General features: G+C 51.7%; 1 protein-coding gene across 4 annotated transcripts in view; it reads right to left on the bottom strand.

Annotated features, from left to right (window-relative positions):
- Positions 1 to 22,452, bottom strand: part of EXOC6B (exocyst complex component 6B) — a 177,035-nt gene that overhangs the window by 80,736 nt on the left and 73,847 nt on the right. For all 4 annotated transcript variants that reach the window (XM_040419348.1, XM_040419346.1, XM_040419347.1 and 1 more), the window contains exons 9-18: positions 14,945 to 15,028; positions 14,524 to 14,570; positions 12,271 to 12,391; positions 10,740 to 10,811; positions 10,550 to 10,647; positions 10,195 to 10,300; positions 6,682 to 6,791; positions 2,822 to 2,933; positions 1,741 to 1,875; positions 755 to 934 (exon numbers count right to left, since the gene is read on the bottom strand). In XM_040419348.1, coding sequence (XP_040275282.1) covers positions 755 to 934; positions 1,741 to 1,875; positions 2,822 to 2,933; positions 6,682 to 6,791; positions 10,195 to 10,300; positions 10,550 to 10,647; positions 10,740 to 10,811; positions 12,271 to 12,391; positions 14,524 to 14,570; positions 14,945 to 15,028 — 1,065 coding nt within the window. The remainder of the gene's footprint in view (positions 1 to 754; positions 935 to 1,740; positions 1,876 to 2,821; positions 2,934 to 6,681; positions 6,792 to 10,194; positions 10,301 to 10,549; positions 10,648 to 10,739; positions 10,812 to 12,270; positions 12,392 to 14,523; positions 14,571 to 14,944; positions 15,029 to 22,452) is intronic.

Raw genomic sequence — 22,452 nt, 5'->3', positions numbered from 1 at the left:
GGAGGCAGTATTATAGTAGTTATACTCTTGTACATAGGAGCAGTATTATAGTAGTTATATTCTTGTACATAGGAGCAGTATTATAGTAGTTATATTCTTGTACATAGGAGCAGTATTATAGTAGTTATATTCCTGTACATGGGAGGCAGTATTATAGTAGTTATATTCCTGTACATGGGAGGCAGTATTATAGTAGTTATATTCCTGTACATAGGAGCAGTATTATAGTAGTTATATTCTTGTACATAGGAGCAGTATTATAGTAGTTATATTCTTGTACATAGGAGAAGTATTATAGTAGTTATACTCTTGTACATAGGAGCAGTATTATAGTAGTTATATTCTTGTACATAGGAGAAGTATTATAGTAGTTATACTCTTGTACATAGGAGGCAGTATTATAGTAGTTATACTCTTGTACATAGGAGCAGTATTATAGTAGTTTTAGTTCCCTTTATTCAACGGTGGACAAAATAGTGTACTGGATGCATCTCCTCCTGTGGTACAGAGAGTATAAAATCTGTGCTACTCAGTAAGACATTAAAATCGTTTTGTACCTATCTATCTTACACAAGGTATTCAGCATGTCACCTAGGGAAGATCACTGTACTAGCCATGTTCATGTCACATGAGTTGGCCATGGACAATTATTAAGCAATCCATTTGTAGGTGAAGTCACCTGAAGGACCACGTGATCTATTGCTCTCATTAATACTGGGCTTTGTGTGCAGTGAGCGGTTCAGTAGATACTTACAGGTAGATGGGTGAACACTGCAAATGTGCTATTTAAGAAAGCCACCAGATCCACGAGATAGTCGCTGGCCTGCTCTCCGGACTCTGCTGCCATCCAGTCATAGTCTGCCAGCTGCAGGAACTGGTCGATCTTCTGGTTCAGATTGGTGTAGATTTCCTCTTCTGCGGCCTGTCTGGAATCCTGCAGCAAGAGACAAGAAAAGCAGGAAGGTTCAGACAGGCGAGGTGTCATGTCAGGTACAAATGAGATCCCTGCCTGGTGTTCAGTAGGTTAATAATGACGCCCCTGGTGCACAGTGCATTAATAATGACGCCCCTGGTGTTCAGTAGGTTAATAATGACGCCCCTGGTGTACAGTAGGTTAATAATGACGCCCCTGGTGTACAGTGGATTAATAATGACGCCCCTGGTGCACAGTGCATTAATAATGACGCCCCTGGTGTTCAGTGCATTAATAATGACGCCCCTGGTGCACAGTGGATTAATAATGACGCCCCTGGTGCACAGTGGAGTAATAATGACGCCCCTGGTGTTCAGTAGGTTAATAATGACGCCCCTGGTGCACAGTGCATTAATAATGACGCCCCTGGTGTACAGTGGATTAATAATGACGCCCCTGGTGCACAGTGCATTAATAATGACGCCCCTGGTGCACAGTGGATTAATAATGACGTCCCTGGTGTACAGTGGATTAATAAGGACGTCCCTGGTGCACAGTGCATTAATAATGACGCCCCTGGTGCACAGTGGATTAATAATGACGCCCCTGGTGCACAGTAGGTTAATAATGACGCCCCTGGTGCACAGTGGATTAATAATGACGCCCCTGGTGCACAGTAGAGTAATACCCTCACCCCCACCCGCCATGGCACGGTATAGGCAATCTGCGGTTGTAGGGATGATGGGGACAGAGGGAGGCTGTAACTGGCTAGATGCAGCAGCGGACATACAGGAGGGCCTGGCCCACACATGAGCGGCTGTCCTCACCTTGAACGTGGTCAGGCCGTATAACTTGGTGGTGTGGACGGTGTCAGGCAGAACGTTGGTGATGTTGGTGATAAATTCCTCCAGGTACTTGCAGGAGACCTCCAGGTGACTGGTGTTGATGATGATCTGCACAAGCTGTGGACAGACAGACAGCAGCTCCTTAGACTGGGTGCAGCGCTGGGGCGACGGCTCACTTGTGCGCTGCCGGTCCGCCACCGTGAGGCTCATCACCTGCCATTTACAGAGGCTTCTAGTATATGTCAGTGGGCTCCACCAGCAATGTGGGCAGGAGACGACAGCAGTCAGGAGGTAACCCTGCAACGTGCAGCATATGTGATGGCCAATCTGTCCACCATGATTTACATACCTACATTACAAGTCAGTAGAGAACCCTCCCAGGAGAACTGAGTTAATGATTTATTGTCATATGAGGAAAACTGGGCGGAAAACACAGATGTAGCTGTAGTGGCAGCCATATTGCACGTCAGGACTTCAACTCCAGTCGCAAGCGTCTACAGAATAAGCCTTGTGAAGGCAGCTTTGGGTGTGACTGGAGTATAAGAAGCAGACTTAGAAAAATACTCACTACTCAAGTTTACACTAATACAGGCCCATAGACTAAATGGCAGAAGTAATGACAGAGGCTGCACAGGAACGAGGTGTGAGGAGTCGCGAGGTTGACTTCAGCCTCCTCCAGAGTAATTACTCATCGCATTGTTGTGGGTCCTTTCATGGGAAGAGGAGCATTACCAGCTATGTGGAGAATGGGCGGCAGAGAAAACACAGCCGGGGACTGTATACGTAGCGCATTTCAGGACTTCTGCCGAGCGTTCATGCAGCGTGCGCTCCTCAGTGCCCGACCGGAGGGGTGTAGGTGGACGTCTGCCGGCAGAATAAACAGCTGACGCAGACCTCACACGACGGCTGCTGGGACTGGGGGCGGGAGAGCTGGATCACACCGCAGGGCTGGGGCAGGGTTACGTAGCGGGACGGGCAGATTTCAACAACGGGGGGCACTTCCAGTAAGTGAGAAGTCGCGGCTTTTCATACAGGTGAAGTATCTGTGGGGGAAGTCACTTACCTCCGTGAGCCCCACATTTTTCCGCTTGATGATGCTCTGTAGACAGTTGCTCAGGGTGCGGGTCAGCAGCAGGTTTGTGGACTTCCTGATCATGTCATCCACTTCTGTAGAGCTGGAAAGAGAGGGATTCTTTATCTATGGGGGTGTGAGGCTGCACATACCTATATATACACTTCTATGGGGGTGTGAGGCTGCACATACATATACACACTTCTATGGGGGTGTGAGGCTGCACATACCTATACACACTTCTATGGGGGTGTGAGGCTGCACATACCTATATATACACTTCTATGGGGGTGTGAGGCTGCACATACCTATATATACACTTCTATGGGGGTGTGAGGCTGCACATACATATATACACACTTCTATGGGGGTGTGAGGCTGCACATACCTATATATACACTTCTATGGGGGTGTGAGGCTGCACATACATATACACACTTCTATGGGGGTGTGAGGCTGCACATACCTATACACACTTCTATGGGGGTGTGAGGCTGCACATACCTATATATACACTTCTATGGGGGTGTGAGGCTGCACATACCTATATATACACTTCTATGGGGGTGTGAGGCTGCACATACATATATACACACTTCTATGGGGGTGTGAGGCTGCACATACATATATACACACTTCTATGGGGGTGTGAGGCTGCACATACATATATACACTTCTATGGGGGTGTGAGGCTGCACATACATATATATACACTTCTATGGGGGTGAGGCTGCACATACCTATATACACTTCTATGGGGGTGTGAGGCTGCACATACATATACACACTTCTATGGGGGTGTGAGGCTGCACATACATATACACACTTCTATGGGGGTGTGAGGCTGCACATACATATACACACTTCTATGGGGGTGTGAGGCTGCACATACCTATATATACACTTCTATGGGGGTGTGAGGCTGCACATACCTATATATACACTTCTATGGGGGTGTGAGGCTGCACATACATATATACACACTTCTATGGGGGTGTGAGGCTGCACATACCTATATATACACTTCTATGGGGGTGTGAGGCTGCACATACATATACACACTTCTATGGGGGTGTGAGGCTGCACATACATATACACACTTCTATGGGGGTGTGAGGCTGCACATACATATACACACTTCTATGGGGGTGTGAGGCTGCACATACATATATATACACTTCTATGGGGGTGTGAGGCTGCACATACATATATATACACTTCTATGGGGGTGAGGCTGCACATACCTATATACACTTCTATGGGGGTGTGAGGCTGCACATACATATACACACTTCTATGGGGGTGTGAGGCTGCACATACATATACACACTTCTATGGGGGTGTGAGGCTGCACATACCTATACACACTTCTATGGGGGTGTGAGGCTGCACATACCTATATATACACTTCTATAGGGGTGTGAGGCTGCACATACATATATACACACATATAGGGGTGTGAGGCTGCACATACATATATACACACTTCTATGGGGGTGTGAGGCTGCACATACATATATATACACTTCTATGGGGGTGTGAGGCTGCACATACATATATATATACACTTCTATGGGGGTGTGAGGCTGCACATACATATATATATACACTTCTATGGGGGTGTGAGGCTGCACATACATATATACACACTTCTATGGGGGTGTGAGGCTGCACATACATATATACACACTTCTATGGGGGTGTGAGGCTGCACATACATATATACACACTTCTATGGGGGTGTGAGGCTGCACATACATATATACACACTTCTATGGGGGTGTGAGGCTGCACATACATATATACACACTTCTATGGGGGTGTGAGGCTGCACATACATATATATACACTTCTATGGGGGTGTGAGGCTGCACATACATATACACACTTCTATGGGGGTGTGAGGCTGCACATACATATACACACTTCTATGGGGGTGTGAGGCTGCACATACATATATATACACTTCTATGGGGGTGTGAGGCTGCATATACATATACACACTTCTATGGGGGTGTGAGGCTGCACATACATATATACACACTTCTATGGGGGTGTGAGGCTGCACATACATATATATACACTTCTATGGGGGTGTGAGGCTGCACATACATATATACACACTTCTATGGGGGTGTGAGGCTGCACATACATATATATACACTTCTATGGGGATGTGAGGCTGCACATACATATATACACTTCTATGGGGGTGTGAGGCTGCACATACATATATATACACTTCTATGGGGGTGTGAGGCTGCACATACATATATACACACTTCTATGGGGGTGTGAGGCTGCACATACATATATATACACTTCTATGGGGGTGTGAGGCTGCACATACCTATACACACTTCTATGGGGGTGTGAGGCTGCACATACCTATATACACACTTCTATGGGGGTGTGAGGCTGCACATACATATATACACACTTCTATGGGGGTGTGAGGCTGCACATACATATATACACACTTCTATGGGGGTGTGAGGCTGCACATACATATATATACACTTCTATGGGGGTGTGAGGCTGCACATACATATACACACTTCTATGGGGGTGTGAGGCTGCACATACATATACACACTTCTATGGGGGTGTGAGGCTGCACATACATATATATACACTTCTATGGGGGTGTGAGGCTGCACATACCTATACACACTTCTATGGGGGTGTGAGGCTGCATATACATATACACACTTCTATGGGGGTGTGAGGCTGCACATACATATATACACACTTCTATGGGGGGGTGAGGCTGCACATACATATACACACTGCAACTCGGCCCGATTCTGAAATCCTTGGCCATCTACTCATCCTGAGATGCAGTTTGGTGTCTGTTCCCAGCTTCAGATTTGCCTCCTGTACACTTGGCCCACAGTTTACGTCCTTCCTGGCCAACACAGGAGCAGGGCTCGTTACAGTGTGCCAGGGCACTCTTATAACATGTCCTGCATCTGTGTGAACTGGACATGACTTTATAATGCAGGGAAAGCTAACCATGGGGTAGATTAGACGGCTGCAGGATGTGAGAAGTCGGGCAGAGCAGCTCCTGCAAGCAAAGGGTGGATTTCATCGTTGAACTCCAGACTAATGGAAGGCAGGAAGATGAGGTGTCGGGGGCAGATGGCCTACAGATAACATACAGGGGCATGGTGGTCAGGGGAATGTCACGTCATGCTGGGCCCCTGACACATGTAAGTGTTATATCTCTGAATTCAGGAGCCCGGGAATGCTTGGACCCTTTGATCTGTCAGCAGAGAGGTCTAGCGGTCTTATCACCTGAGGTAAGATGGAGGCTGCAAAGTGCAAATATCCCAAAAAGAGCCCAGGGGTCAGTGACCTCTCGCATTTTATTCCCCTGTCTAGTGGAGATTAGGAGGCCAGGACATAACAGAGAGCAAAGTAAAAGAAGAGCTATGCGGCCCTCCAGCTCCGCCAACCATCGGGGTAGACCCCAAAAACAAGGACAACCAACGCAGGACGGCCCAATGCCGTTCACCTCCTGTCCTGCCTATCTGTAACACAATGGTAAGTCATACAGCGCACAGATTGCAAGCTCTTCAGAAGCTGCTCCATTCCCATTGATCACAGTCAGTTATGGTACATGCACAAAGAGGACCGGCACTCGCTCAAGTAGTAATTATGGAATATTTAATGGTCACATACAGAAGGCAAGTGACGCGTTTCGGCTACTATGAGCCTTTCTCAAACATCATGTGCCGGTCCTCTTTGTGCAAGTACGTGTGGATTTACCCTGGACCCGCGCACACCTCATCACTGACATACAGAGTGCCGACTGTGTCTTCTCTGAGTCAGTTATGGTACGTCATTACCTTAGATGTAAGTCTTCAGAGAACTTCAGGCAGGCGTAGATGAACTCCTTGATCTGACCGTAGATTTTAGGAACAAATTCCGAAAAGGGGAACTTTTTGGGAAACTGTTGCTGCAAACAAAAAAAGAGAAAAGGGCTTCAAACTCGGGACAGATGAATGCTCAGTCTTTTCTTAGTAATATCAGGGTGCCCCTTATGTACCCCACTGATGTAACCCAAGAACAGCACACAGAAAAATGGAATAAAAGCCAAAAAGAAAGGAAGGAAGGAACGATGGGACGGCAGTAACAGCGGAAGGAAGGGAAGAGGATGGAGGGATGGAAGGAGAGCGGAAGGAAGGCCAGACGGTGGAGGGATGGAAAGAGAGCGGAAAGAAGGGCAGAGGGTGGAGGGATGGAAGGACAGCGGAAGGAAGGGCAGAGGGTGGAGGGATGGAATGACAGCGGAAGGAAGGGCAGAGGGTGGAGGGATGGAATGACAGCGGAAGGAAGGGCAGAGGGTGGAGGGATGGAATGACAGCGGAAGGAAGGGCAGAGGGTGGAGGGATGGAAGGAGAGCGGAAGGAAGGGCAGAGGGTGGAGGGATGGAAGGAGAGCGGAAGGAAGGGCAGAAGGTGGAGGGATGGAAGGAGAGCGGAAGGAAGGGCACCAGAGGGTGGAGGGATGGAAGGAGAGCGGAAGGAAGGGCAGACGGTGGAGGGATGGAAGGACAGCGGAAGGGCAGACGGTGGAGGGATGGAAGGACAGCGGAAGGGCACCAGAGGGTGGAGGGATGGAAGGAGAGCGGAAGGAAGGGCAGAGGGATGGAGGGATGGAAGGACAGCGGAAGGAAGGGCAGACGGTGGAGGGATGGAAGGACAGCGGAAGGGCACCAGAGGGTGGAGGGATGGAAGGAGAGCGGAAGGAAGGGCAGAGGGATGGAAGGACAGCGGAAGGAAGGGCAGAGGGTGGAGGGATGGATGGACAGCGGAAAGAAGGGCAGAGGGCGGAGGGATGGATGGACAGCGGAAGGAAGGGCAGAGGGAAAGAAGGACAGCGGAAGGAAGGGCAGAGGGTGGAGGGATGGAAGGACAGCGGAAAAAAGGGCAGAGGGTGGAGGGATGGAAGGACAGCGGAAAAAAGGGCAGAGGGTGGAGGGATGGAAGGACAGCGGAAAGAAGGGCAGAGGGTGGAGGGATGAAAGGACAGCGGAAGGAAGGGCAGAGGGTGGAGGGATGGAAGGACAGCGGAAGGAAAGGCAGAGGGTGGAGGGATGGAAGGACAGCGGAAGGAAAGGCAGAGGGTGGAGGGATGGAAGGACAGCGGAAGGAAAGGCAGAGGGTGGAGGGATGGAAGGACAGCGGAAGGAAAGGCAGAGGGTGGAGGGATGGAAGGGTGGAGGGATGGAAGGACAGCGGAAGGAAGGGCGGAGGGATGGAAGGACAGCGGAAGGAAGGGCGGAGGGATGGAAGGACAGCGGAAGGAAGGGCGGAGGGATGGAAGGACAGCGGAAGGAAGGGCGGAGGGATGGAAGGACAGCGGAAGGAAGGGCGGAGGGATGGAAGGACAGCGGAGGGAAGGGCAGAGGGATGGAAGGACAGCGGAAGGAAGGGCAAAGGGTGGAGGGATGGAAGGAGAGTGGAAAAAAAGAAAACCTAGAAAGAGCGGCGGAAGGACAGAAGAAAGGTGGAGGGATGGAAGGACAGCGGAAGGAAGGGCCGAGGGAGGAGGGATGGAAGGAGGAGGGCAGAAGGAAGAAAACCCGTAAAGAGCGGCGGAAGGACAGAAGAAAGGTGGACGGATGGAAGGACAGCAGAAGGAAGAATACCCGGAAAGAGCGGCGGAAGGACAGAAGAAAGGTGGAGGGATGGAAGGACAGCGGAAGGAAGAATACCCGGAAAGAGCGGCGGAAGGACAGAAGAATGGTGGAGGGATAGAAGGACAGAAGGAAGGAATGTCAATCTGCAGGATTTTCCACGTTTCTAACAGTCTTGTGGAAATCCTGCAGACTACATAGGGGGTTAATCTCCCGTTGTTCTCTGCCATTTTTGCTGGGGAGAATGTGAAGGGGGCGTGACTTTTAACAATGGGTGGGGCTTAATCTTTGCGTCCTGCTGCAGCCTGGAGAAGTGGGAGGCTCCCGCCGCAGACTGTAGAAGGGGGAGGCTCCCGCCGCAGACTGTAGAAGGGGGAGGCTCCCGCCGCAGACTGTAGAAGGGGGAGGCTCCCGCCGCAGACTGTAGAAGGGGGAGGCTCCCGCCGCAGACTGTAGAAGGGGGAGGCTCCCGCCGCAGACTGTAGAAGGGGGAGGCTCCCGCCGCAGACTGTAGAAGGGGGAGGCTCCCGCCGCAGACTGTAGAAGGGGGAGGCTCCCGCCGCAGACTGTAGAAGGGGGAGGCTCCCGCCGCAGACTGTAGAAGGGGGAGGCTCCCGCCGCAGACTGTAGAAGGGGGAGGCTCCCGCCGCAGACTGTAGAAGGGGGAGGCTCCCGCCGCAGACTGTAGAAGGGGGAGGCTCCCGCCGCAGACTGTAGAAGGGGGAGGCTCCCGCCGCAGACTGTAGAAGGGGGAGGCTCCCGCCGCAGACTGTAGAAGGGGGAGGCTCCCGCCGCAGACTGTAGAAGGGGGAGGCTGCCGCCGCAGACTGTAGAAGGGGGAGGCTCCCGCCGCAGACTGTAGAAGGGGGAGGCTCCCGCCGCAGACTGTAGAAGGGGGAGGCTCCCGCCGCAGACTGTAGAAGGGGGAGGCTCCCGCCGCAGACTGTAGAAGGGGGAGGCTCCCGCCGCAGACTGTAGAAGGGGGAGGCTCCCGTCGCAGACTGTAGAAGGGGGAGGCTCCCGCCGCAGACTGTAGACGGGGGAGGCTCCCGCCGCAGACTGTAGAAGGGGGAGGCTCCCGACCCGCAGACTGTAGAAGGGGGAGGCTCCCGCCGCAGACTGTAGAAGGGGGAGGCTCCCGACCCGCAGACTGTAGAAGGGGGAGGCTCCCGCCGCAGACTGTAGAAGGGGGAGGCTCCCGCCGCAGACTGTAGAAGGGGGAGGCTCCTGCTGCAGCCGCTTGTCTTACAGCCAGGTTTTTCATTCCGATCATGTGACACCGCGATTGGTGAAATGACGGTACATAGGGACATGAGTAAGGACTGATACAGCAAGGTTTGAAACGCGTAGGCCGACTACGCTGCGATTATTAAATGGATGAAATAAATCTCTTGTTATTAAGCGCGGGATCCCGTCTTCCTCCACAGCCCGGCGCTGCACACTGAGGAGGTGGACATGGCCGATTCCCAGGGACATAGAGAGAAGATTTCTTTACAGGTTTCTCAGTTTCTGATGCAACATCATAATTTTTTAGTGGAGCAGATCTAGCACAGGAGCAATTTTACAAACTGACTTGAGGACAGGAGTTGCGATGGGTGTGGACTTAGATGCCCCAACAACACAGGACAAGAAGAACACGTAGGACAATTAACCCTTTCCAGGCAGTGTCAGAGGAACCACTTTCGGCAGTCTGTAGCACCGGCAAGTCTCGTAGCTCTACCTTCTCTAACTCTGGGTCTTGAAAGGGGAACTGGCTGATGACCTTCTTGTAGGCAGTCTCATCACTCACTGGGATGGGGCTGTAATTATCTGCGTCCAGGATACTTCTACACAACACAAAAAGACATATTTATTTAGGTCTGAAACAAGCAATCTGTGTCCTGGGAAAACAAAAATGTGTGAAAGGGTGAAAATATCAATTTCAATGATGCAAGCAGTGTTCTGGACATCCAAAAGTCATCTACGCGTCAAATGTGGGGTCATAAAATAAACAGGGGTCAAGTAAATAGACAGTAGCGATGAATCTCTTGTGTCCGTTCACACAATGATGGGCGTTTTATTATAGATCCAGTTACCTGAAGACCCCGGCCCACTTCTTCAGTAATATATCACTGTACTGGTCTCTGACTTCCAGCAACATGTCGAAGAGCTGGTTCACTGGGAAGCCATAGCCCTGGATGTAATAAGAAGGAGGTGGTCATGGTGAGGATATAAAAGCAGCAGAAGGGGAGTAAAGTGAAGACAGAACCAAGGCCAGGAGCTCACCTGTAACGTGTCTGCAAAATGCAAAATGAGGTTTTTGAGATCCAATACTAGGTTCGGATCGGAGCAGTAGGACTACAGGAGAAAAGAGCAAAACGCAAACAGGTCAGTGTCAAAAGAATTTTGCATTCAGCAAATTAATTGCATCAGTAGTTAATATAGATAGGTCATGAAAACAGTCTAAAAAGTCCATTATGGCCGCTGAAGATCTACTATCAACAGGGGGACTTTGGTGGTGCAGAACCATCTGCATTTTGAGCTAGTGGGTTGGTCATCTAAAGGCCTAGATCCAGTGAGGAAATCTAGAACAGAGTTCCTCTACTTAAGTCGTCGGGCCCACCTGCTGGTCACGTTTTCAGGATTTCCTTAGTATTGAGCAGGTGATATAATTAGTGTCAATGCTTCAGGACTTACCACAGGTACTCATTCTGTGGGATATTCTCAAATCATGACCGGTAGGTGGGCCCTGTGGACCGGAGTTGGGGAACACTGATCTAGAAGACTAGAGCCAGTAGAAATATAGAGGTGTACAGTCAGTGGGAAGTCATGTAGAAAGCTAGAGCCAGTGATAGGGCCACACAGATATCTAGAACCAAGTAGTAGGGTCAAACAAAGTTATAGAGCCAGCGGTGCGGCTACACAGAGGTCTAGAGCCAGCGGTGCGGCTACACAGAGGTCTAGAGCCAGCGGTGCGGCTACACAGAGGTCTAGAGCCAGCGGTGCGGCTACACAGAGGTCTAGAGCCAGCGGTGCGGCTACACAGAGGTCTAGAGCCAGCGGTGCGGCTACACAGAGGTCTAGAGCCAGCGGTGCGGCTACACAGAGGTCTAGAGCCAGCGGTGCGGCTACACAGAGGTCTAGAGCCAGCGGTGCGGCTACACAGAGGTCTAGAGCCAGCGGTGCGGCTACACAGAGGTCTAGAGCCAGCGGTGCGGCTACACAGAGGTCTAGAGCCAGCGGTGCGGCTACACAGAGGTCTAGAGCCAGCGGTGCGGCTACACAGAGGTCTAGAGCCAGCGGTGCGGCTACACAGAGGTCTAGAGCCAGCGGTGCGGCTACACAGAGGTCTAGAGCCAGCGGTGCGGCTACACAGAGGTCTAGAGCCAGCGGTGCGGCTACACAGAGGTCTAGAGCCAGCGGTGCGGCTACACAGAGGTCTAGAGCCAATGTTAGGGTCACACAGAGGTCTAGAGCCAATGTTAGGGTCACACAGAGGTCTAGAGCCAGCGGTGCGGCTACACAGAGGTCTAGAGCCAATGTTAGGGTCACACAGAGGTCTAGAGCCAATGTTAGGGTCACACAGAGGTCTAGAGCCAGCGGTGCGGCTACACAGAGGTCTAGAGCCAATGTTAGGGTCACACAGAGGTCTAGAGCCAATGTTAGGGTCACACAGATGTCGAGGGCCATCTAGAGGTCTATTGCAACCTGCAGAAAACTTTGATCCGACACTTGACAAACGCAATGAGTGGATCAGATATTTACAAGGTACTGAACAGGACACTGTAAGAAGAGATTCCAAGTATTGGTAAGTTACCGAGCGCGTCCGCAGAGCGGCCATCGTCTTTGACAATGCCAAATCCCATAACTCATCGACATAAGCGCGATTCACCAGACCGCCCGTTGTGTGCAGGATGTGATCTTCAACCACAAAAAACCTGTGTGTGCAGAAAACAATGGAAATCAGCACTTTAAACCGGTCAGGAGTAGGACTAAGCATGTACTACAATAACCAGCAGCAAATGGGAAAATGTGCAGCTGAAGTCTGATAGGCCGTCCGTGTGTCTGCACTTATGGACTTATCAGACAAGAGAGCCACAAAGAGAAACCACCCGAGCTTGTGATATCTGCCGATACACAGGACCAAACTACAGCTGTGAGACACCAGGTCAAGATGGATTTTCCCCCGTTGAAAGTAAACAATGGGATTTCCCATTCCGCCCCAGGAAATGGATCTTGAAAGTGGTGACGAGACCAAGTATACTTAGAAATCGGTGATTAAAGCCAAAAAAGCTCAGCCCTTCCTCCCGTATTCTACTTCTTCTCTTTGATCCTATTTTGTCTCATAGACGGCCATGTCCCTCCTCCTCCTCCTCACTGTCCTGTGTCCGTCTGTAAGACAAGTGGCTGCAGCAGGGACCACCCCCCTGGCTGGGCTGCGGCAGGGACCACCCCCCTGGCTGGGCTGCGGCAGGGACCACCCCCCTGGCTGGGCTGCGGCAGGGACCACCCCTCTGGCTGGGCTGCGGCAGGGACCACCCCTCTGGCTGGGCTGCGGCAGGGACCACCCCTCTGGCTGGGCTGCGGCAGGGACCACCCCTCTGGCTGGGCTGCGGCAGGGACCACCCCTCTGGCTGGGCTGCGGCAGGGACCACCCCTCTGGCTGGGCTGCGGCAGGGACCACCCCTCTGGCTGGGCTGCGGCAGGGACCACCCCTCTGGCTGGGCTGCGGCAGGGACCACCCCTCTGGCTGGGCTGCGGCAGGGACCACCCCTCTGGCTGGGCTGCGGCAGGGACCACCCCTCTGGCTGGGCTGCGGCAGGGACCACCCCTCTGGCTGGGCTGCGGCAGGGACCACCCCTCTGGCTGGGCTGCGGCAGGGACCACCCCTCTGGCTGGGCTGCGGCAGGGACCACCCCTCTGGCTGGGCTGCGGCAGGGACCACCCCTCTGGCTGGGCTGCGGCAGGGACCACCCCTCTGGCTGGGCTGCGGCAGGGACCACCCCTCTGGCTGGGCTGCGGCAGGGACCACCCCTCTGGCTGGGCTGCGGCAGGGACCACCCCTCTGGCTGGGCTGCGGCAGGGACCACCCCTCTGGCTGGGCTGCGGCAGGGACCACCCCTCTGGCTGGGCTGCGGCAGGGACCACCCCTCTGGCTGGGCTGCGGCAGGGACCACCCCTCTGGCTGGGCTGCGGCAGGGACCACCCCTCTGGCTGGGCTGCGGCAGGGACCACCCCTCTGGCTGGGCTGCGGCAGGGACCACCCCTCTGGCTGGGCTGCGGCAGGGACCACCCCTCTGGCTGGGCTGCGGCAGGGACCACCCCTCTGGCTGGGCTGCGGCAGGGACCACCCCTCTGGCTGGGCTGCGGCAGGGACCACCCCTCTGGCTGGGCTGCGGCAGGGACCACCCCTCTGGCTGGGCTGCGGCAGGGACCACCCCTCTGGCTGGGCTGCGGCAGGGACCACCCCTCTGGCTGGGCTGCGGCAGGAACCACCCCTCTGGCTGGGCTGCGGCAGGAACCACCCCTCTGGCTGGGCTGCGGCAGGAACCACCCCTCTGGCTGGGCTGAGGCAGGGACCACCCCTCTGGCTGGGCTGCGGCAGGGACCACCCCTCTGGCTGGGCTGAGGCAGGGACCACCCCTCTGGCTGGGCTGCGGCAGGGACCACCCCTCTGGCTGGGCTGCGGCAGGGACCACCCCTCTGGCTGGGCTGCGGCAGGGACCACCCCTCTGGCTGGGCTGCGGCAGGGACCACCCCTCTGGCTGGGCTGCGGCAGGACAAAAACGCTCTTAGCGCCCACCGCTTAGGGACGAGATCATCCTGCATGTTTGTATCATTCTCTTAACAGGAGAACTTCTCTTAATCGCCCAGAAGACCGAGAAACTGCTCAGCTTTGCCAACACATGCACTGGAAGTCTAAGAAGGTGCACACGCTCCAACCTAACGTTCCATCACACAGACCTGGAGCAGCTCCATCCAGGAATGTGGGTGTGAAGCGCCATGCTCTGGACACAAGCAATGCTGTGACAACTTACCGGCAGGAGCTCTGGGGGCTGAGGACACTTACCCTACAATCTGGTGGAAGTATTTCCTGTATCCGTCCAGAGTTTCATGCTGCAAAAGACGTTGACACGGTCACTGAGGAAGACTACGGGTTCATGTGCTGTGAGGTCTAGGTGACGCCACACGTCAGGTCTGCAGGATTCTTACGGTGGTCTCACAATGTGGTTCTCCACATAAACAAGCTTGGGCTTGAGAGCGGTAACGTTGCGTTCAAAGTTCCTCTCCTGAGCCCACCCCCCACTTATCCCCAGAGGTAAGTACACTAGACAAGACATAAAAGAGCTGATAGATGAACAAGGTAAAGGGGAGCTGTGCTCCGTACGAGCAGGCCGTATAGATGGACAACGTACACAAAGTACAATAGAGATATAGACAGGACACCGCAGGACCAGAGGAGAAAAAGAGACAGCCACTGCCATACTTACCATGTTAGATGGTGGTTGTAGTACTAGGCGAGCCTGCTTTCTCCTCTGCTTCCTGTAGTAGTTCTCAAAGACCTCCCGAGAACCCTAAAATAAGAAATCATCATGAAGACCTTCAAAATAATGTGATTAAAAAGCATACAGTATATGTGTAAGTTACATACAAGCTGAATCACTTCCCAAACATTACATTACTGACCCAGAATTACATCCTGTATTATACTCCAGAGCTGCACTCACTATTCTGCTGGTGCAGTCACTGTGTACATACATTACTTATCCTGTACTGATCCTGAGTTACATCCTGTATTATACTCCAGAGCTGCACTCACTATTCTGCTGGTGCAGTCACTGTGTACATACATGACTTATCCTGTACTGATCCTGAGTTACATCCAGTATTATACTCCAGAGCTGCACTCACTATTCTGCTGGTGGAGTCAATGTGTACATTACATTTTTATCCTGTACTGACCCAGAGTAACATCCTGTATTATACTCCAGAGCTGCACTCACTATTCTGCTGGTGGAGTCACTGTGTACATTACATTTTTATCCTGTACTGACCCAGAGTAACATCCTTATTATACTCCAGAGCTGCACTCACTATTCTGCTGGTGCAGTCACTGTGTACATACATGACTTATCCTGTACTGATCCTGATTTACATCCTGTATTATACTCCAGAGCTGCACTCACTATTCTGCTGGTGCAGACACTGTGTACATACATTACATTACTTATCCTGTACTGATCCTGAGTTACATCCTGTATTATACTCCAGAGCTGCACTCACTATTCTGCTGGTGCAGTCACTGTGTACATACATTACTTATCCTGTACTGATCCTGAGTTACATCCTGTATTATACTCCAGAGCTGCACTCACTATTCTGCTGGTGCAGTCACTGTGTACATACATTGCATTACTTATCCTGTACTGATCCTGAGTTACATCCTATATTATACTCCAGAGCTGCACTCACTATTCTGATGGTGCAGTCACTGTGTACATACATTACTTATCCTGTACTGATCCTGAGTTACATCCTGTATTATACCCCAGAGCTGCACTCACTATTCTGCTGGTGCAGTCACTGTGCACATACATTACTTATCCTGTACTGATCCTGAGTTACATCCTGTATTATACTCCAGAGCTGCACTCACTATTCTGCTGGTGCAGTCACTGTGTACACACATTACTTATCCTGTACTGATCCTGAGTTACATCCTGTATTATACTCCAGAGCTGCACTCACTATTCTGCTGGTGCAGTCACTGTATACATACATTACTTATCCTGTACTGATCCTGATTTACAACCTGTATTGTACTCCAGAGCTGCACTCACTATTCTGCTGGTGCAGACACTGTGTACATACATTACATTACTTATCCTGTACTGATCCTGAGTTACATCCTGTATTATACTCCAGAGCTGCACTCACTATTCTGCTGGTGCAGTCACTGTGTACATACATTACTTATCCTGTACTGATCCTGAGTTACATCCTGTATTATACTCCAGAGCTGCACTCACTATTCTGCTGGTGCAGTCACTGTGTACATACATTGCATTACTTATCCTGTACTGATCCTGAGTTACATCCTGTATTATACTCCAGAGCTGCACTCACTATTCTGCTTCAGAGAACAAGGTTTGTGCTGGAGATTTGTTTTCTAGGTGGTGATGACATCAGGCAATGTGCAGAATTGCTGCACAGGATCTCAGGTAAACAGAGCAGTAATCCTTAGTGGGGGGTTGGGGGGGGTACTGGCAGTCATACTGGTTGTCAGCAATCTTGAGTTTACCGATTGCTCTCATTAATGGGCAGACTATTAGCAGGTAGATGCAGCAGATGTGGTGACTGATGGACATCTCTATGAGGTAGAGAATGGTTAAGGATCCTGTGGAGCGCACATCCAGCCACGAGCCGCCTCCAGAGACCGGGGAGAAGACCTGGCTCCTCGGCTCCTCCAGGGTCAGGGGGTCAGCAAGTACTTAGGAGGATATCATAACAAGTTGAGTCAGTGGCCTCAGGGGAGCAGATCAGGGTTGGCCCATTAGCACGTAGCAGCCAGCGGTTATCACAGTCCCTGGTCCCTACTAATGGGTTTTTCCTGTGTCCTTATCAGGGCACAGCACAAAGTATGTGAGCCAGACCTTGCCCCTATGATCTCACAGCTTGTTTACAGCTATCTACCATCAGCCGGGGCACCAGATGGGCAGATACCGCGACATCTGGCATCAGGCACACGGGGAGCAGAGAAGACACAGTAGTCAGGAGGAGAACAGTCACACCGGAGGAAGGTCACAGCTCCTGACACTTCAGATCCTCAATGTCAACTGCACCTTCCCCCCCTCTCAGAGCACACCTTCAATCCCCACCACCTAGTAGAGCTATGACCGCACCATCCCCTAGAGTCCTACACCACAGTAGTACACAACTGCAGATACCTTCACCACTAGTTGGATGATGTTACACCTTCCTTACTGCACCCGTCCTGAGCCCACACCTTCCTTACTGCACCCGTCCTGAGCCCACACCTTCCTTACTGCACCCGTCCTGAGCCCACACCTTCCTTACTGCACCCGTCCTGAGCCCGCACACCTTCCTTACTGCACCCGTCCTGAGCCCGCACACCTTCCTTACTGCACCCGTCCTGAGCCCGCACACCTTCCTTACTGCACCCGTCCTGAGCCCGCACACCTTCCTTACTGCACCCGTCCTGAGCCCGCACACCTTCCTTACTGCACCCGTCCTGAGCCCGCACACCTTCCTTACTGCACCCGTCCTGAGCCCGCACACCTTCCTTACTGCACCCGTCCTGAGCCCGCACACCTTCCTTACTGCGCCCGTCCTGAGCCCGCACACCTTCCTTACTGCGCCCGTCCTGAGCCCGCACACCTTCCTTACTTCGCCCGTCCTGAGCCCACACCTTCCTTACTTCGCCCGTCCTGAGCCCACACCTTCCTTTCTGCACCCGTCCTGAGCCCACACCTTCCTTTCTGCACCCGTCCTGAGCCCACACCTTCCTTACTGCACCCGTCCTGAGCCCACACCTTCCTTACTGCACCCGTCCTCAGCGTACACCTTCCGTCTTGCACCCCGTCCAGTGTACACCTTCCGTCTTGCACCCCGTCCAGTGTACACCTTCTGTCTTGCCCCCCCTGTCCAGTGTACACCTTCCGTCTTGCACCCTGTCCAGTGTACACCTTCTGTCTTGCACCCCGTCCTGTGTACATCTTGCACCCCGTCCAGTGTACACCTTCCGTCTTGCACCCTGTCCAGTGTACACCTTCCGTCTTGCACCCTGTCCAGTGTACACCTTCCGTCTTGCACCCTGTCCAGTGTACACCTTCCGTCTTGCACCCCCCCCTGTCCAGTGTACACCTTCTGTCTTGCACCCCGTCCTGTGTACATCTTGCACCCCGTCCAGTGTACACCTTCCGTCTTGCACCCTGTCCAGTGTACACCTTCCGTCTTGCACCCTGTCCAGTGTACACCTTCCGTCTTGCACCCTGTCCAGTGTACACCTTCCGTCTTGCACCCTGTCCAGTGTACACCTTCCGTCTTGCACCCTGTCCAGTGTACACCTTCCGTCTTGCACCCTGTCCAGTGTACACCTTCCGTCTTGCACCCTGTCCAGTGTACACCTTCCGTCTTGCACCCCCCCCTGTCCAGTGTACACCTTCTGTCTTGCACCCCATCCTGTGTACATCTTGCACCCCGTCCTGTGTACACGTCTGCTCCCCACTGTTCCCTGTTGTCTAACTACAACACTCCCTGTTTCCCAGTGTACCCCATATCATGTGGTGTCTACCACAATGAATGAATATACAAGTTGTACGTTTTGCGATTATCTCATTATGGTTCTTCAGTCCTGTACTTCTCCTGTAGTGCTCAGGGAGGCGCTGTGCTTACAATACTGCAGGCGATGACAGAGAGCTGCCCTGCACTAAGGAATAACAGAGGGATTCCCCTGGCTGATGCCAGCGAGGTGTGCACACATATCCACCTGCTACTGTCCATGCAGACCTCTTCTCAGCCACTTCAAGTTCACCAGCCGGTGCTCCATTAACCCGGGCCTGACCCCTCTCTCCGTGGGCTTTCCCTTGCTAACCTTCCTGGAGAAGTTCAGGGTTTCCTGCAGAAGTCTGTGGCCGGCTGTGTGATTATGTGCAGCGTCTTATTTACAGGTGCCTGGAGTCTGACCGTGCCATGACCTCCTTCCTTCACAATATATGAAATGCTGCCCTGCTGATAAGACCGTAAGATAGGGAGCAGAAGAACGGAGGTGACCGCGGGGTCGATTTCACAAAAAAACACAAAACAAGAATAATAAATACTGTAATAATGTTTATGCTACACCAGGCTTTTCATGTGCAGGGCAAAAGTTCAATCAGGACCATTCGGAAGCAGCCGCTGATGACGATGATGATTACGAGGAGTATTTATGAGGCTCGTGCCCAAATGCTTCCTCCGAGAAAACAAAAGACGCCACTTCCTTGTGTGGCAAAACAGGATTCAGCCCATCGCTCAGCACAGTCCTTATCTGCGGGGTCACCGGTAGGCCCAGTATGGGAGTACATCCCAGCATCTGGGTCATCTTGATCTCAGGGTTCATGTGTGTAGAATTCACATCCCAAACTGGGAGCAGAACAAAAGAGGGAGAGACGGAGGGCGAGGGGGGGGGGGGGAGCACGAGGCTGACCCTGTTTTCTTTTAATTTGGCAAGAGACAAAGACGTCTGAGGTACAATGAGCGCATTCCAAAACATTCCTCAGAAGAGGCACATTCTTCCTGCGAGTAAACATAACACTTACAATGAGGTGCTGGCTTTGGACGAACGGGGACACAAATTCGTCTGACGTTTGCGGCGTAAACGCTGGAGGCACCGTAACAAAACGTCCCGATGGTTTGACACCAGGGAACAAAATCCCTGTAGGCCATATGATCTCCAGGGAATGGACAAGCTGAAGATGGTTCTTCAAGTCCTGAATTCATCTCCCACTGAATAAATACAGTCCAAAGGACCACGCATGGACTACTATCGCTAAGGTTCTGGTCCGCGGGAGCTAACAATCTAATTTCCTCTTCAGAGGCACTAATTTACACTAGGGACAATTACATGGGGGTCAGATTTCTCGAGTCTTCAGGAAAAAACTGAATATATATAAACTTCAAAAAGGTGAGATTTAAACCCAGGACCCAAGTGATGCAAGGTGGCTGGCAGTCCAGACCGGAGTCTCATTATATGATTGGTTTCAATGGGGGGGAAGATAGCAAGATGCTCCCACACTCCAGACAGCGGCTTGCCTCTCAACCCAATGAAGCTAATCCAACAGGCCTGATTGTCCTTAACCTCTTCAAACATATAGGGAAACACAGTGCAGGAACATGTGCAATAATAGATTTCTTTAATATGCGTTTCAGATTCTACTACTAAATGACAGCACAGGCCGGCAGCAGTCCGTGCTGCTCACATCTAGGAGATAGTGTGTCCAATTCAGTCTCAAATGCAGTACTAGATACAGAAGCCTAGGAGCTACAGCAGGACTAGGACCATACACATAAGAATAGAGTTGGTGAAACACTCCGACTTCAGTAAGACTAGCCAAAATGTATTTTACAACCTCAGAACACAGAAGCAGCATACATGGCACGGTGGTCGTGCCCATTACGGTCCCCCTAATAAACGAACACTGAATAGACCAAGTCTCCTATAAAAGTTCCAGATTTCCATCTCACCCGTGTTTAATTTCTAAACTATCTTATGTGTCAGCGCATGTGACAATGCTCCTCTGACAGATGATGGGTGAAAAGAAGAATACACGTGCATGTTTATAAGGAGGAATATCGGTCAGCCGAACGAGTGATCACCCGAAAGCTACTAAAAGTGTGTATGGGCACCCTAAGTCTGCAAGTTCCTATACTTACTTTTGAGAGTGTGCAGGGCTACAAGAATCTGACCCAATAACACATTCCCCAATAAGACCATAGATGCTTATAAGGCATCTTTCCCAGAAACCTCAGGATCTCAAAGAGGTGGAATCACAGACTGCCATGGTGGGTAAGTAATCAATCTCCTCTGCACGCTAGTGCTTGCAAGTTGCGCTATTCACAGTCAGACACTAGCAGAGGCACACAAGATCGGAGGGTTGTTTGCTTATGTACAAATAGCTGCTAGCCAGACCGTGGGCTTCTTATAGGACATGAACCATTACTGACAAGCAGACAAAACATAACTTTTCTGGATGGAGAGAGAACGAGATGAGACACGACACCTGCCCGGCACAGACAACACAAAAGGGCGGTAGATCCAATGCAAACCAGTCTGCGACAACCCAAATAAAAGCTGGTGATAACATGTCCCCGTGTCCGCTGTGCGATCCTGACAAAGAAAACACTGTAATGACATCCTAATTCTCATCAAACAACCCTTCTTCTGGAGGTTTCCACATGGATTTCTTCTGACAGATGAGAGGAGATTCCAGTCGTGCAGTAATTTATCACATGGCGCACACCATTCATGATGACACGGACATGTCTTGCAGCTTTGCCCGCGCACAACCTACTTAACAAGACTTTTTTTTTGTTTTTTCAGACTTACTGGTTGTATAAAAAATTCACATTAACCAGATTATGCCCAGACATGCAGCAAAAGCCAGACCTGGTCATAGAAAGCAGACCCTGCCACCGCCAGACCTGGTCCTAGAAAGCAGACCCTGCCACCGCCAGACCTGGTCCTAGAAAGCAGACCCTGCCACCGCCAGACCTGGTCCTAGAAAGCAGACCCTGCCACCACCAGACCTGGTCATAGAAAGCAGACCCTGCCACCGCCAGACCTGGTCATAGAAAGCAGACCCTGCCACCGCCAGACCTGGTCATAGAAAGCAGACCCTGCCACCGCCAGACCTGGTCATAGAAAGCAGACCCTGCCACCACCAGACCTGGTCATAGAAAGCAGACCCTGCCACCGCCAGACCTGGTCATAGAAAGCAGACCCTGCCACCGTCAGACCTGGTCATAGAAAGCAGACCCTGCCACCGCCAGACCTGGTCATAGAAAGCAGACCCTGCCACCGCCAGACCTGGTCATAGAAAGCAGACCCTGCCACCGCCAGACCTGGTCATAGAAAGCAGACCCTGTCACCGCCAGACCTGGTCATAGAAAGCAGACCATAGAAAGCCACCGCCGGTCCACCTAAGATTCTGAAGCGTGTGCGCTTTTGCAAACAATTTTTACTGCTCCAATATAAAATTATAAATGACCAGTCCCCAAGTGAATTTAAGTAAAACCAGGTAGTCGATCAAATTTTGAACGCATGGTATCAAGAAATTGGCCAAAGGAGGCTACTTCCCACGGTCTTTTGAATGAAGGAATGATTAAACGTCCCTCATCGCAGCTTCATCTCTGTGACCTCTGTGAAGTTTGTAATGAAATATTGTATTCACCCCGATTTCAATATAGAGATGGATTTTCCTAGCAGGCATTCTGAGTCATT

This window comes from Bufo bufo, chromosome 2 (genome assembly GCF_905171765.1).
Source record: "Bufo bufo chromosome 2, aBufBuf1.1, whole genome shotgun sequence".
Classification (NCBI taxonomy): domain Eukaryota; kingdom Metazoa; phylum Chordata; class Amphibia; order Anura; family Bufonidae; genus Bufo; species Bufo bufo.
Note: the sequence above shows the minus strand (reverse complement) of the source record. Positions and strands in the feature narration are given on the sequence as shown.